This window comes from Mustela lutreola, chromosome 1, assembly GCF_030435805.1.
Source record: "Mustela lutreola isolate mMusLut2 chromosome 1, mMusLut2.pri, whole genome shotgun sequence".
Taxonomy (NCBI): Eukaryota; Metazoa; Chordata; class Mammalia; order Carnivora; family Mustelidae; genus Mustela; species Mustela lutreola.
The window spans coordinates 35,260,995-35,278,936 of NC_081290.1; the positions used below are offsets into that span (position 1 = coordinate 35,260,995).

Genomic DNA, 17,942 nt, shown 5'->3' on the forward strand with positions numbered 1-17,942 from the left:
GGCTTTTCTTTTTTCTTCCTCCTTATATCCATTAAAAAAGTTTTTTTAGGCTAAGAGGGCATCTTTTAAACATTTAAATCTTCTTTTGTTAAATCTGTGGTATTCAACAATTAAAGTAGCCTCAATTATGTATTCATTCCAATGACAACATTAAAACCTAGACTGGGGCGCCTGGGTGGCTCAGTGGGTTAAGCCGCTGCCTTCGGCTCAGGTCATGATCTCAGGGTCCTGGGATCGAGTCCCGCATCGGGCTCTCTGCTCAGCAGGGAGCCTGCTTCCCTTCCTCTCTCTCTGCCTGCCTCTCCATCTGCTTGTGATTTCTCTCTGTCAAATAAATAAATAAAATCTTTAAAAAAAAAAAAAAAAAAAAAAAAAAAAAAAAAAAAATAAAACCTAGACTGAAGCCAGTGGAGGGTAACCAGGATGAGTATGAAAACTAAGTCACAGATATAAGATGATAACTTAATAATAGTGTTATCACTAAATGGCCATTTTGAAAAATGCTTTCTTTTTTTATAATTTATTATTTAACTTTCTCAAATTTCTACAAAAAGCACAAACTAATTTAAAAAAAATGTTTATTTATTCTAGAAAGAGACAGCAGGAGCAGGAAGGGGTGGAGGAAGAGAGAGAATCTGAAGTAGGCTTCACACCCAGCATGAAGCCTGATATAAGGCTTGATTTCACAACCCAGAGATTATGACCTGAGCCAAAAATCAAAAGCTGGATGCTTAGTCAACTGAACCATCCAGGTGCCACCAAACTGCTTTTATAATAGAGAAAAAAAAAACCAAGGAGAAAAAAAAAAAAATCAACCATCTTAAAAGTTAGAAAAACCAAAATGTCTTTTGATGGTTGAATGGATAATGTGGCATATATGAAAAATGAACACTATTTAACCTTAAAAAGGAACAAAATTCAGATACATGCTGAAATATGGATGACCCTTGAAGACATTATACTAAGTGAAATAAACCAGATACAAATGACAAATATTGTGATTCCACTTAATTGAGGTACCTAATCAAATTCATACAGAGAAAGTAGAACAATGGTTGGGGGCTGGGGCCATAGTGAAGGGGGAGTCGTTATTTAACAGGTAAGATGAAAAAGTTCTAGAGATGGCTAGAGGTGATGATTGCACAACATGACTATTTAATACCACTGAACTGTACACTTAGAAATGGTTAAAATGGTTAATTTTATGTTATGTCTACTTTGCAACAATTTAAAAGAATCAAGTGGGCATATGAGAAAATAGATGTACATAAGATACAGAATAGACACTCCAAACCAGCAGGTGACCCAAGTGCACCCTGGAACTTCCATTACCATGTCTATTCTTAAATGGGAACCACCAACAGGCTGAATGAATACTAGAACATTTTCCAAGTGACTACTATCATATGCTCAAGGACATTCAAGGAGCCACAGAAAATGCAAAGATATATTAAGACATGGTCCTTCACCTGAGGGGTATAAAAGCTAGTAAAAGATACATACCCCAAATAATACATTAATTGGTACTGTATTTGTGTTGGTACTACAGCTGACCTTTAAATGACATGGGTTTGAACTGGTCAACTTACATTGGATTTTTTCTGATAAGTACAGTATAGTACTTTAAGTGTATTTTCTCTTTATGATTTTAATATTTTTCTCTAGCTTTCTTTATTATAAGGATACAGTATATAATACATATATAAAAATAATGTGTTAACCGACTTTGTTATTGGTAAGGATTCTGGTTGACAACAGGCTATTAGCAGTTTAAGTTTTGGGGGAGTCAAGAGTTATATAGGGATTTTCGACTGCATGGAGAGTCAGTGTACCTCACCCTCACACTATTCACAGGATCAGCTGTGTATAAGTAATATAAAATGTTATTAAAAGAGTAGAGAAACGTCATAAAACAAACTGAGGGAGGCCAGGCGGAGGGGTGTAGGGAGAGAGTGTTGGGGTTATGGACACTGGGGAGGTTATGTGTTATGGTGAGTGCTATGAAGTGTGTAAACCTGGTGATTCACAGACATGTACCTCGGGAGCTAATAATACATTATATGTTTATAAAAAAATTTTTTTAAATTATGAAAAAAAAAAGAGGAGAGGAACAATTTGATGGATACAGTTTAAGGTAAATGGTGATACACTTTACCTAGACCTTAAAAAAAAAAACCCTAAAATTTTAAATGATACAGAGAATGATTCAAGTGAAAATGACAGAAAAGTATGAAATAATAAGCACCATCTACAAACAGCAAATAATCTAGGTTGGAAAATCAGACCCATGTTGTGGGCAAAGGTAGTAGAAGATTAGGATTGAAAAGATAATTGGGGTTAGGCTGTAGGAGGTTGCAAATGCCCAGCCAAGGAGTTTAGACTTTATTAACAAAGAAAGAAAAGAAACATCAAAACTTCACTTTAGGAAGATTTACAGAACAGAACAGCAAAGAATGAATATGCGTGGCAAAGACAGATTAAATAATAAGCAAACCAGGAAAGTAATAAAGCTGAAGGCCTAAACTAAAGTGTTAACAGCAAAAGTAAAAGATAAAGGAAGCTATTCAGTGAAAAATTAAGTTTAGGTTAGTTCCCTTTGTTATACATGACCTAAGGTATTCCATTTCCTCTTTTAATATTCATCAGTTCCAATTATTTGTTCATAAGATTTACATCTGCTAACATGTGAGCTCCGCGAAAGCAAGGACAATGAAAGCTCCGTGAAAGCTCCAGTACACTGGCACACAGTACTCAAATAACTACTGACTGAATTCAGAATATACTCTTCCCTAAAAAAAAAAAAAAAAAAAAGAGAGAGAGAGAGAGAGAGAGAGAAAGATAAGAAAAAAAAACCCCATACTTCTTTGAGGCAAGTACAAATCTGTATAAGGGTTCTCAAAACTTGGGAGCACTATAAATTTTTTCAGACCTAGAATTTAAGCCATTGGCAGATGAAAATCCTATTCCTGTCTATAGCCTTACTAGCTACCTCTGAGTAAGCTTGCTTTTCATTCTAAAGTCAGTAACAAAGTTTATTTGGTATTACCTGAATGCTTGTCCCTACTAAATTTTATACAGACAATAACTCAAAAAGCTGTAATCTTAATAACAATGCAATAAAATATAAATTAATTGAGAAAAATTTTAGAAGTTCATGCACAAAAAATAGACTTACAATACCTTAGGGGGATTAAATGGATATGTTTCTGGAATTTTTATCTCTAGCTGATATCTTCCTCCTAAAAAATGGGAAAACAGAAAGTTAAGAATGCTGCTCACCTCAAATATTTGAAACAAAATATAGTGACATATTTCTCAAAACACGTACTATTTTATATTCAATCTTAACAAATTCATTCCTAAGCTGAAACCCAAAAAGGAAATGATAAAAACACTAGTTAACTGAAAGTTTATTTAAAACATATAAAATAGCCATTATACAACCATATTAGTTTTCAGCAAATAAAAGAGCTTGAGACAGACAAATACATTAAATCCAAAGACAATCCAATGCTTCACTGGGACAGTTAGGTAATATACATCCCGTCTCCTTTTGTTTCCTCTAGGCAACAGAGAAGAGCTGTTAAATAACAAAAAATATGGGGGGGGGGGGACAAAAAGAAGGTAAGGAGGTATAAGGGCAGATGGTACAGAGAAAAAGGACATATGGTTATGTCATAAACTGAAAAAAATCTAGCTGGTTCTCTCAAATGTTAAAATGCCCCAAACTTTTAACTTGTGCCCTCAATGAAAGGCCAACACTTGCTAAAATTTAAAAAATAAAATTCAACAATACCAGGTAGGCATAAAGACAAAAGACTATTCTCCTCTCCTCAATAGGTATACAAAAGAAAACACTTTACAAAGAGATTGTTCTGACCAGTAATATGTAAACAAAACACAACATTCTGTTTTGAAGTCATCTTGAGCAACTAGCAGCCAAATACATATTTAAAAAAACTTTATCTAGCTTCCCATAATGGGATAATTCAAGAAAAGGTAACTGAAAGAGGGGGGAAACTGAAGGAGGGGAAACTGAAGGGGGGGAAGCCTTCCACTGGATGAGGGGGTGGATTTGAATTCTAACTTCAAGGAACCTTCCAATTCTAACATTTTATGACCTACTAAAATAGAATACACACTATTCCAGAATATAACAAATAAAACTGTAACACTGAAATATTTTGCCTAGCATCTGCTCCAAAATAATAAAGGGATGAGTTAGATAAAAGACTGGCCCTAAATTGATAGTTATTAAAGCCAGATGATAAGTACACAAAAGATTCATTATACCATTTGTCTTCTCTAGATACTTAAAACTTTCCATAATAAAAGTAACATAAAATAAAAACTATGCACTAGCATTATTAACTTCAAAATTTCATAATTCAGGGGCGCCTGGGTGGCTCAGTAGGTCAAGCCTCTGCCTTCGGCTCAGGTCATGATCTCAGGGTCTTGGTATCGAGCCCCGATGGGCTCTGTGCCCGGTGAGGAGCCTGCTTCCCTCCCCCGCCGCCTCTGCCTGCATCTCTGCCTACTTGTGATCTGTCAATCAAATAAATAACTAAAAATATTTTTTAAAAATTTCATAATTCAGGGGCGCCTGGGTGGCTCAGTGGGTTAAAGCCTCTGCCTTCGGCTCGGGTCATGATCCCAGGGTCCTGGGATCGGGCCCCACATTAGGCTCTCTGCTCATCGGGGAGCCTGCTTCCTCCGCTCTCTCTGCCTGCCTCTCTGCCTGCTTGCGATCTCTGTCAAATAAATAAATAAATAAAATCTTTAAAAAAAAATTTCATAATTCAATTTTCAGTATCACCCACATTCTCTCAAATCCACCTCCCTCCATTGTTAGGAATAGATGAATGTGGATCTGGGAGAAAAACAAAGGGGCAATTCACTTGGTAACACTTTCTTCAACCCCTTTCTAGTTCCAATTCTTCTTTTCTAGCTAATTCTTTTTAATGGTATCCCATAGTGACTTCTGCATGAGTTGAACTAGATGCCTGAATCACAGAGCATATGGCAAGAGTGAAATCAATATAAAGGAAAGTAGTCAAAACAAACAAACAAAAAACCAAGTAAGATAGGTAAGAGAAGAGTACCTGAGAAAATTCTGTGTTTATAGATAGAACTATTTTTGTTTAGAGTTATAAATGCCAGCTTCAAATATAGGTATAATAAATGTGGCCTGAGTAAAATGTAGGTTCTTTTTCCTTCCTAACTTTCTGTTAAATTCTAGATGACGGTTTCTATAATCTTTCATATAAAGTTGTTCCTTCTTGAATATCCAAAACAATTTCTTAGGAACAGCGAGAGCCCAGAATTACTACATAAATAATGCTGGCCCCTAGAGTCCCCCTCTCAATCCTATTTTTACTCCACATGCTATTAATATCCTCTGTCTTGCATTTTTATCTGACAACTTTCAATATATAACCGCCATAACATTAACCACAGCATTATTTGTTATATATATGGGTGTGTGTATGTGTATATATACACACTTACATCAGAGCAACACAACTAAGCAAGCTTTATAACTACATAATTCATATTTTAAGTTTTCACTATAAATCATTTCTTCTTAAATAGCTTTTATTATTAAAACTGTAATTTTTAGAGTTAACTTCATTTAAAAAGAAAATGGAGAAGGGATGAGATTTTTTAAAATACCAACAATTATTTCATAAATTCAAAACAACTCTTAGGAAGAAAGGTTCAAAAACTATACTGTTCCTTTGCCACTATTACAGCAAAAGAAAAAAACAAGAGTTAAGTAACACGTGCAATATGGCTAATTTTCCCATGGGTATTCTACTTTTCAATCTGATTGCTTTTAACACAACATAAAATAATTTCCTCATTAGTTAATCATTATAAACAGTTCAACATTCCACATGGAAACATTTGCCTTAGTTATAAAGATTAAAAAAAAAACAAAAACTCTCAAAAACGACCAAGAGCCCTGCAATAAATATTATCAAAATACATCTTCAAAATCTTCTTCATGTTTCCAAAAAATATCTTAGTTTATGCCCTTGAATAGTGCTTTTCCTAAATAAAATGAACAATTTCTCCTTAATAGTTTATGACAAAAAGGACACAATTTACATCCAAAAAGCATATTAAAACTAGTCTTATCAAAACAAAAACTAGTATTATCAAACATTAGTATCTCATTTAGTGGCAGCAGCAGAAACACTTAAATATGATCAAACTTGCTTCCAATTAATAAAGAATATGGTATATTTATAACTTAATTATCTACAAATGAGTATTATCCAATTTTTAAAAAATTCATCTACTTTTATTAAGGGTTTCTAAGAATGTAATGAACATTCTGCCTATTAAGTTCAGGAAATAAATATCTGTTTGCTGGAACAGTTCTAGAATGGTAATGCTATTGCCATATTATCTTTTAAAAATACATCTGAACAACCTAAAAAAGATTCAAAAATATTTATAATGCCTACCTTTAAGAAGTGAGTGTATCATTCCATACACTATCTACTATTAAGACAAGAACGTGATTTCTATAACTAATGACCTTTTTTCCATCTAATGATTGTCAAAAGGACTAAATGCACGGTATCCATAAAGCATCCAGATGAGGCCTGGCATATAAGAGGCACTTAGTAAATAATACAAAACTAAATAATGTTAAGAAATGGCTCATATGGGGGTGCCTGGGTGGCTCAGTGGGTTAAAGCCTCTGCCTTCGGCTCAGGTCACGGTTCCAGGGTCCTGGGATTGAGCCCCGCATCGGGCTCTCTGTTCAGCGGGGAGCCTGCTTCCCTTCCACTCTCTCTGCCTGCCTCTCTGCCTACTTGTGATCTCTGTCTGTCAAATAAATAAATAAAATTTTAAACAAACTAACAAACCCTCTTAAAAAAAAAAAAAAAAAAAGAAATGGCTTATATGAACTATAAAACAGGAAATAAAATTTTACCATTTAAGAATTAGTAGGATATACTAAAGACATTCTAGGGTCTTTAAAAATTTAATGAAAACTAAAATATTTTAGAATACTGGGTTTTTCTGATGACTTTGGGTTAACTGTTCTTTGAGGAATTATAAGACCTTGTTCAAAGTAGACATAACCACCACCTTCAATATTCAGTCAATTCTCATTTATTCAAAAGCAGAAAGTAATTAGAAACACTGGCTTTGAAGTCAAAGGCTATTAGGACTCAAATCCCAGCTGTGCCACTTAGATGTCTGACCTTAAACAAGGCACTTAATTTCTCTGAGCTTAAGTTTCTTCATTCTATGAACAGTGATAACTACTTACCTCATAAGATTTGTTTTAAGGATTAAATGAGAAAATACATGTAAAGCTCTGAAAGTAAGAACTCAGTAAATGTTACTATAACTACAAATTCTGTTATGATTTCTACTAAGCATATATCTGAAGGCAAGAACCTTGGATATGCTACATAACCCAAATTTATAATAATATTCATTACTGAAGATTTGCCTAATGAGGAAATAAAAAGCTATGAAAAAGCTTCTTTCCTTATCTTACCACCCAATTCCATAGTCTAAAGGAGCTACAGACTTAGTTTGTGAACACAAAGTTCAGCAAAGTTGCCTCCTTTCTTTTTTCTGTCTTGAAACGATCATTCAAAGCTTTCCTGAATAAAGAAAATTAAATATTTGGAACACAGCCTGTGTGAAGACATATGAATGAATAAAATACTTAATGACAAACAGGGGAGAGGAGCTTTATTAAAAAAAATAAGTATTTTATCAGTCAGAAATTTAAGGCAAGATTTGTTATAGATACCATATGAAGGGTAACTGAGCATCTATAGTCCATATATTAGAGGCTTAATACGCTCGATGTTTTCTACTGTGAAATTCTAACCTATATAAATTGTATCTTGCTTCTACTAAATCTATGTTGGGGAAAGAAAAAAATTAGCTAAAATTCAGTAAGAAAAATCAGTCTACAGCAATATCTAAATTTATTATTTAAATGTTGTAATATCCTAAGCCAAATGAAGTTACCTTCCATGTAATTTATAGATACTTAAGATTATTCTGATTTAATGTTTCAGGTAAGTTCTAATACGCACAATATTTTGATACAGAAAAAAGTACTTGCCTTCATATGGTGTGTCTGGAGGTCCTGCTATTTCTCCTCTTAATTCTGTAAAATTCTCATCTACAAGATCTACTTTAATTTGATTTTTGCTCGTCTTAAAAATAAACAGAAAATAAATGTTAGTTATATCAGCAAGAAAAAAGCCTATTTTAAAGTATTATCTATAAAAAATTTTTGAAACCCCCTCTTTAACTTGATTATCTGCTCTAGTAAAAAATAATAACCTATGCTTTTCTAGGATTTGATTAGCCAGTTTTAAGAATATTTAAAACCAAAAAACTAACAAATTTTCACTTCATTGTTTTTAATGAAATAACACCACTCTGAACAAAATAGTACAATGGCTTGTTAACTTTATTGGAATGTTTAGAGAAAAAGAGCAGACACCTATTTTACATTTGCCAACTTCATGTATGTTAGGTCCAACGTGAAAAGTCTATTATTCATCTGTAGATGAATGCTGCTATACTGCACCCCAGGTTACATGGGTTCTATCCATATAAACAGAAAACTCAGGGTCATTAAAAGCCATGTAGGGTATAAACTCTCAGTTAAACTAACCACAACAGTTCCAGATGTTTAGGTTAACTAAAATACTATTCCATCCACCCAACTGGTGAAAACTCGAAGCATCTAATTAATTTCCCTTTCCATGCAAATTCCTGAAGCCTAAAATGCCTCACTAAAATCATCTAATGCCTTGTAGAATTTGTTTTAAGTTGCTTAGTTTAAACTAAGCTATACTGCTTAGTTTAATTCAGTGGCAACTACCTACTTTTCAAAACAGACTTATTTTAACTTTATCTACATCTGTTTATTTTGCCCATTACATTTCTCAAAGTCATATCTATACTATCATTTCAATTTCTCAATCTGTTAAAGGTGACCTTAAATGATGCAGAAAACCCTCCAAGGGGATTCACATTACTGTTTAAAAGTACCTGTCTGCAAACAAGCTCTCCAATTTATACTTTGTAATCTACACTAATACCTTACTGGTCCTAAGTCTAAATTCCTAATATGGTAAACTTTCTCTTTTTTTCAAATGTTAAAAACATACATCCTTAATATACAAGTTATGTATTCATTTTCTTGGTTAGGATTTCATATTTTTACCTAAGTAACACAACATATCCACTCTTAAAAAAATCCTTGCAGGATTTCAAGAGTAAATTTTTTGCTCTCAACCCTACCTTCTTAAGCTTGTTTAGTGGATGAACAATGTAAGAATTACTGTTTTAAGGTCCATGGCTTTCTCCCCCAACCTCCAACAAGTAGATACCAATTTTACTTTTTCTATACTAAGCAGTTTATATTAATACAGAATAATAAATACTGAAAAAATACACAACTTTAAAACCCAAATTTTACAGATTTCATATGACTTCTAATTAATCTTATTTTTAATAATAACAAGATTAAGAAACTTTATACATTAGAAAAACATTCTAATTAATAGGTTTATTTTTATAAAACCTTTTTCTATTTTTACCTTTGGAATTAATGTATTTCATTTTTTTCTGAAGTTAATTTTACCCCCAAATTAAAATTCATTACAAATATACACATGAGAAACTTCTTCCTGTGCCCTAAAAAATCATTATCATCCTTGGTATTTGCAGTGGAGGACGAAATATACATTCTTACCAATGATAAAATACTTTGTCCAGTATGCACAGGAATTAATAATGTTAAAATGAAAATCAGAGAAACCATACTTCCACTGACAAATTTAGAAGCTGCAAGCAGAACTTCAATTCCCCCCGAGAGTTCTAAGTAAAACAAGAGTAATCCGATCTTGCAAATCATCAATGTTTTCAAAGTTCTTTATAGCTTCCCACAATATTCCCTTTCCAAAAACAAGTAAATAACCGTAAAATGTCAGGATACTAAAGGACATGATTAAAGTTTTGGGGAGGAAAAGAAGAGTTAAAAGAAATCAGAGAGGCTGCCTTCCAGATTGCCCCCAAATCTCAAGTTAGTAAAATGCTAAATAAACAATTACTAATTGTATTAGTATTCCTTTGTCCTTGTTTCTGTCCTCATTATCCCCGAATTATAATTAGAAGAAAACACTTTTTTCTCTACAGAAAGCACGCTATTAATGTATGAAAAATGTACTAAATTAGCTTAAAAAAATACAATCACCATGATGAATCCATTTTAAAGAAGCATGCTACATGGTCTAGACAGAGTAGGATCTTTATCTCTAGATAAGCAAAGATAAAAAGAATATGGATAGTTAAAGACAGATTTTTCACAGCTTAATTTTTTCCATCATGCAATAATTATCCTTTATTACTCCACAGTTTAACGTCCAGTTACTCCACAATCCAGATTTTTGATCCCAGTGCCCCCAACAAACTAACTTAAAATCAAAGAACTGTAAGGAAGATACAGAAAATGGCAAAAGATGACAGTATTTTAAAAAAGTGTGCTCTCTGAAGTCTGATGAATGTGAATTGAATCCAAGTTCTGCCACTCAACTGGCATTAATTTAGTTAAGTCACTTAACATCTCTCAATTTTATTACTCTAAAATGAGAACACAGATCTCAAATTTAATGAGAATCGTTAAGAAAGAAGCATAGCTACCTTTCCCCAATAATATTAATTATAAAAACATTTGATTTCAAAGCCCTACTTTATAAAATTTACTTCACAGCTCTGTTTCCAGTCTAAGAATGGAAATGTTATTTCTAAAAGCAAGTAACAAAACAATATGTTTGTTATTCATTTTAATGACCAAGAACACTAAGGCTTTTGGATGAAGCCCTTAAGAACTGTGCTACCACTGTACTACATTTTTTGTGGCAACATCTGCGAAACTGTTTTTATTTTCTTCTCCCAACTCAACTAAACACACAGTTGGACCTTTGGTAGTTCTGTTTTTTTTAATGTTCCTTTGTGGCTCCAATGGGATTCTAACACATAAAAGGAAAAGACATGAATAGAAGCTACAGTTTCTAGCAAACATTTCTAAAATCAACTATTAAAATATAAAGTATGCATAATAGCACATAATGTTAAATCTTATCTGGATGTCAGGGACGCCTGGGTAGCTCAGTTGGTTGGGCAGCTGCCTTCGGCTCAGGTCATGATCCCAGCGTCCTGGGATCGAGCCCCGCATCAGGCTCCTTGCTTGGCGGGGAGCCTGCTTCCCCCTCTGCCTCTGCCTGCCATTCTGTCTGCCTGTGCTCACTCTCCCCCCCTCTGATAAATAAATAAAATCTTAAGAAAAAAAAAAAATCTTATCTGGATGTCATAAACTGGCATTACTGCTAATAAAGCAACAGGGCAGAATTTAAAGCAATTCTACTGGCTTTCCAAGGCCAAGTCTCTAAGTGAATTGATATCATCACAAAATTCATCTAAATAATTCCTGGAGTCTATTATATGCCAGCAAAAAATCTCAAGTGTTAGTGAACAAAACTAAGTCCCTGCCCACTTGGAGCTTACATTCTAGTGAGAAAAACTAAAAACTGAAAGATTTTATCAGAAAAGCTCTAAGTACATTGTTATTTAACCTGTTGAAACTTACATGTGACCTCAAGCAAGTTAATTAACCATTCAACCAAAGTTTCAACCTCTGTCAACTGGGAATTATAAGAGTACTTACTATGTACAGTTCTTGGGGGAATTTAATTAATACAATATATAAAACAATGTCTGCCAAAAAGTAAATGCTGAATGTACAGTAGTCACTTAACACTGTAATATGTTGACTTCTGACAATGATGTAGAAGCAGAAAATTTCCACCTAAAGCAAATACTGTATTTTTTTTTAAAGGACCACTTGTCGCATTACTCTCACTTATATTTATTCGGGAAGATTTATTCTAAAACAGAATTTCAATCTGAATTTCAAATTTTAAATCTAAATTACCCCTGAAGTTATAGATCATTCTCATATGCTATAAAGAAACTATCAGTTTGTTTCCTAGTCAAATCACATCTACCAAAATTTAGGAGCACTGTTTATCAGTATCATGCAAATAAATGTGAATTTCATTCTTCCTAATTTGTTGGAAAAGAGGCTTAAAAGGTTTAAGAGTTGCCATTATTTTCCCCTAAGTTAGTATGAATGACTTATTTTCCCCTACTATTCTAAGGCCCCCCAAATAAGAAAGATTTCCACTTTCCAAGTAGTTAATAAGTAAAAACTATTCTGAAGCTTGGGGCATGTCACATACCCAAAGCAGGTTGACATGGAAACTTAGAGACCAGAAGGGAACTAAAGCCAAGGGAACATTTATGAACCTTACTAAATACAAGTTTTAGATCAGTGCTGTCCAACAGATGTATAATAATATAAGCCACAGGGCACCTAGATGGCTCAGTCAGTTAAGCATCTACCTTCGCTGGGGTCGTGATCCCAGGATATGGGGATCAAGTCTTGCATCAAGCTCTCTGCTCAACGGAGTCTGCTTCTTCCTCTGCCTCTCCCCCTACCCCCGCTCATGTTCTCCTTTTCTGTCTCACAAAAATAAACATTAAAATCTTAAAAAAAAAAAAAAAAGAAAAAAAAAAGTAAGCCGCAAATATTCTTCAAAATTTTCTAGGGACACCTTGGGTGGCTCAGATGGCTGGGCGTCTGCCTTTGGCTTGGGTTGTGATCCCAGGGTTCTGGGATCGAGCCCCACAGCAAGCCCCACATCAGGCCCCCAGCTTGACAGGGAGCCTGCTTCTCCCTCTTCCACTCCCCGGCTTGTGTTCCCTCTCTTGCTGCGTGTGTCTCTGTCAAATAAATAAAATCTTTTAAAATAAATAAATAAAATTTTCTAGTAATCACATCAGAAAGAGTGAAGGAAGTACAGAAATTAACTTTAATAATAATTTATCTCCTATATATAAAATTATCATTTTAACATGTAATCAAAATTTAAAATTCTGAGATATTTTCTTTCTTTTTTTTTTTTTTAAACCAGTGTCTTCGGAACCCAGTGTTTAATTTACAAATCAAATGCACATTTGAATTTGGACTGCCCACACTTCAAGTGTTCAAAAGCCAAATGTGATAGTCAAATCTACAGATATAGAAAGTAAATTATTGGTTGCTAAGAGAGGAGAGGGAAGGAAGAGATGGGAAGGATCTGCTAATGGGTGCAAGGATTATTTTTAAGGATATGAAACGTTTTGGAATTAGTGGTAACAGTTGCACAACTTTGTGAATATACTAATAACCTCTGATTTGTACATTTTAAAAAGTCTAAAAACAGTTTTTAAAACTTGAAAAAAAGTCACATGTGGCTAGTGGCTACAATATTGGACAAGTGCACCTATAACACAGAACCAGGAAATAAGTCTTTCCAATTACAGCAACAGTCTGTCATTAAAATTTTACTTTCTGGATTTCTGTTACCATACTTCACACAATATGTAATGCAGAATAATTAAAGTTCCGAACATATTAATCCCATAATATTTACTGAGTACTCACTATTCACAAGGCAAATAGTGGTAAAATGATCAACCAGAAATGTTCTCTAACCCACCCTATCCACATCTACAGAGGTTTCATTCTAAGGTATTAAACAATAAATTATACAATTTTTAAATGAAGTACATAATATCATGAGAGTAATATTTAACAAAGGGAATCTGGAGGATAAGAAGAAGCTTCTCTAAAGATTTATGAATAATGCCAGTGATGGCATTTCAGGGCAGAAAAGTCCATCCTGTGCAAAACAGAAGCAATAATGGACGTGGCATGTTTGAGAATTGAAAAGCCACCAATATGCCTGGAATACACACAAAATAAAGGACCAGAAATGAATTGGGGAAAGTAGGCAGAAGCCAGATTACAGGGTCACTAAGAACAATGAGAAACATTTAAGGCTGTGATTTAACAATCAGATTTGAGTCTTTTCAAGAACAAACCCACTGTAGTGAGGGAAAAATGCCTGGAGGTAATTAAAGCAGACACAGAGAGAAAGGTTAGGAACCAGTGAGAGTAATTAGAAAGTCCATTTTGGAAAAAAAGGAGGGAAGGAAGGAAGGAAGCAAGCAAGCAAGCAAGCAAGGAGGGAGGGAGCGGGAAGGGAGGACTACAGGAAGGAAGGAAGTTCACTTTGATGAGAAGAAGTAAATCAATCAAGAGAGATAAGAGATCGGGGTTGCTCAGTCAGTTGAGCATCCCACTCCTGATTTCAGCTCAGGTCATGATCTCAGGGTCATGAGATCAGGTACCCTGCTCAGCTTGGGAGTAGCTTATCCCTCTTCCTCTGCTCCTCCCCCTGCTGACACTCCCTCCCACGCCTGTGCTATCTACCTCTAAAATAATTAAAAATCTTTTTTTTTTTAAGATTTTATTTAATTATTAGGCAGACAGAGATCACGATTAGGCAGAGAGGCAGGCGGAGAGAGGGGGAAGCAGGCTCCCTGCCAAGCAGAGAGCCCAATGCAGGGCTCGATCCCAGGACCCTGAGACCATGACCTGAGCCGAAGGCAGAGGCTTTAACCCATTGAACCACCCAGGCACCCCTAAAATAATTAAAAATCTTAAAAAGAGAGAGAGGAGGAAAAATTTCTAGGAATAAGTTATTATAAACTACAAGCATATGCTCTCTTAAAGAGGGAACCAGGATTACTCTTATAGTTTACTTTTCTACTGACTGGATGATAATGCAATAAAAAACTAAGATAAGGAAACAAGAAAGTAAGAGGTCAAAGTTTGGGGGAAGAGGAAAATAAAAACTCAGATTTGGCCATGTTGAAAAGAGCTATATATGAAAATCCAAAGGGCCAAGAATATGGTTCATGATCTAAAATTCAGAAGTGGGGGCGCCTGGGTGGCTCAGAGGGTTAAAGACTCTGCCTTCGGCTCAGGTCTTGATCCCAGGGTCCTGGGATCAAGCCCCGCATCAGGCTCTCTCCTTGGTGGGGAGTCTGCTTCCTCCTCTCTCTCTGCCTGCCTCTCTGCCTACTTGTGATCTCTCTCTCTGTCAAATAAATAAATAAAATCTAAAATTCAGAAGTGATCTGGGCTGATGATATGATGATGAGGCAAGACCAGGAAAAACCAAGATAGTCTGTTATCACTGGCACCAAAGGAAGAAAAATATATTTTTTTGAATTTTTAATTTTTAAAATTATTTTTAAGAGATTTTATTTACTTGAGAAAGAGAATGAGAGGGAGAGTGTATGAGAAGGGGGAGGATCAAAGGGAGAAGCCAACCCCTCTCCCCCAAATTGAGCAGGAAGCCCGATGTGGGACTCAATCTCGGGACTCCAGGATGATGACCTGAGCTAAAGGCAGTCATTTAACCAACTGAGTCACCCAGGTGCCCGGAAAAAAATGTTTTAAGGAGAGAGTAGCTAATGTTGCTGGCAGAGAGTGAAAATAATAGCTAATACTTATGTAACACCTTATAAGTAGTATTCTGATTTATATGTAACTCATTTGACCCTTTTAACGATCTTATGTATTAACCAACACAGAAACTGAGATACAGAGGTCATACAGCTAATAATTAGTGAAGCTAAGCTTCAAAAATGACTTGTGAGCCAAGACATACATACTTAATTTCACTGACTTATCTTAAGATACCATCAATAACAGAATGCCCTGTTGTATGTCAGTGAGAAAAAAAAAAAACAAACCTTTACTTATACTTTGACACAATATTTTGTCATTTAGATTTTTTAAAGGGGGCAGAGGGAGAGAAAGAATCTTAAGCATGCTCCACACCTAGCACAAGCCAATGTGGGGCTCAATCTCACAACCTTGAAATCATGACCTGAGGTGGATGCTTAACCAACTGAGCCACCCAGGCACCCCTAGAACTTTTTATTTTACACTTACTCAAAAAAACGTCAGACTTCACATATCACTTGTAAGACTGCAGAAAGAAAAAGTAAGCAAAATAGTTATTTTCTTCACATTTAAAGCCCTGAATGTGTACAAACACACACTTCCAGGACCGTAAGTAAGAAACTGGTTCCCTTAGGGTAAATAAAACCAAGAACTATGGGGGAGCCTAGGTGCCTCAGTCAGTTAAGCATCTGTCTTATTTTTTTTTTTTAAAGATTTTATTTATTTATTTGACAGAGAGAAATTACAAGTACATTGAGAGGCAGGCAGAGAGAAAGAGAAGGAAGCAGGCTCCCTGCTGAGCAGAGAGCCCGATGCGGGACTCGATCCCAGGACCCTGAGATCATGACCTGAGCCGAAGGCAGCGGCTTAACCCACTGAGCCACCCAGGCGCCCCAAGCATCTGTCTTTTGCTTCAGGTCTCAATCCTGGGGTACTGGGACACAGCCTCACACCAGGCCCCTCTGCTCAGTGGGGAGTATGCTTGTCCCTCTCCTTTTGCCCCTCCCCCTGCTCTTATGTTCTCTTTCTCTCTCAAGTAAATAAATAAAAGCTTTAAACACACACACACACACACAGATGGATCTGGGACAGATAGGAGACCACAGTGCTATCTGAAAATTATTAAAAGTCATCCCTTGGGGCACCAGGGTGGCTCAGCGGGTTAAAGCCTCTGCCTTCGGCTCAGGTCATGATCTTAGGGTCCTGGGATCGAGCCCCACATCGGGCATCTCTGCTCAGCAGGGAGCCTGCTTCCACCTCTCTCTCTCTGTCTGCCTCTCTGCCTACTTGTGATCTTTACCTATCAAGTAAATAAATAAAATCTTTAAAAAAAAAAGTCATCCCTTTTTCATTTATTCCATTTCTGATGGGGCTATCATAAAGCTATCATAAAATCAATAGCACGGTATTGTAACAGACACATAGACCAACAGAACAGGGAGCTCAGAAATAGGCCGATACTTATATAGTCAACTCATCTTTGATAAAGGAATAATCTGATGGGAGGGAAAAAATTGTTTTGTTTTGTTTTTTTTAAAAAGATTTTATTTATTTATTTGACAGAGAGAGAGAAGACAGTGAGAGAGGGAAGACAAGCAGGTGGAGTGGAAGAGGGAAAAGCAGGCTTCCCACTGGGCAGGAAGCCTGAGGCAGGGCTCAATCCCAGGACCCTGTGATCATGACCTGAGCAGAGGGCAATGCATAACGACTGAGCTACCCAGGTGCCCCCAAAAACAATTATTTTCAACAAAAATGGTACTAGAGGGGCGCCTGGGTGGCTCAGTGGGTTAAAGCCTCTGCCTTCGGCTAGGGTCATGATCTCAGGGTCCTGGGATCGAGCCCCGCATCCCCGCATCCGGCTCTCTGCTCAGCGGGGAGACTGCTTCCTCCTCTCTCTCTGCCTACCTCTCTGCCTACTTGTGATCTCTGTCTATCAAATAAATAAATAAATCTTTTTTAAAAATAAAAAATAAATAAATAAACGGTACTAGACCAACTGGACATCCACGTGTAAAGTAATCTATTACACTTTACATTTTCTAAACTGGCAAAATTCTTAATAACCAAAACTGCTGAAGTTGAAGGGATATCAATAAAGTTCAGAAGCCCTTTTAAAGGCAATACAGCAAAAAAGTAGTAACACCATAAAAATCACACTTTTTTTTTTTTTTTTAAGATTTTATTTATTTGACAGAGAGAGACACACAGTGAGAGAGGGAACACAAGCAGGGGGAGTGGGAGAGGCAGAAGCAGGCTTCCCACCAAGCAGGGAGCCGGCCCAATGTGGGACTCGATCCCAGGACCCTGGGGTCATGACCTGAGCCAAAAGCAGCTGCTTAACGACTGAGCCACCCACATGTGCTTGTCACACTCTTCAACCCAATATTACCACTCCTAGAAACTGCCTACGGAAATAATTTCATTACAGGTAGGAAAAAATGTATAACCCTAATGGAAATCACTGATGCATTAAATATAATGAGAAAAACATTAATCTAAGTAACCAATTAATTCAGAGATG

At 35.8% G+C, this 17,942-nt stretch overlaps 1 protein-coding gene across 1 annotated transcript in view; it reads right to left on the reverse strand.

Annotated features, from left to right (window-relative positions):
• The window catches only part of UBE2K (ubiquitin conjugating enzyme E2 K), a 74,183-nt gene that overhangs the window by 24,927 nt on the left and 31,314 nt on the right, over nt 1-17,942 (reverse strand). Inside the window, exons 2-3 of the mRNA XM_059163207.1 lie at nt 8,108-8,201; nt 3,181-3,239 (exon numbers count right to left, since the gene is read on the reverse strand). Of these exons, the coding sequence (XP_059019190.1) occupies nt 3,181-3,239; nt 8,108-8,201 (153 nt within the window). The remainder of the gene's footprint in view (nt 1-3,180; nt 3,240-8,107; nt 8,202-17,942) is intronic.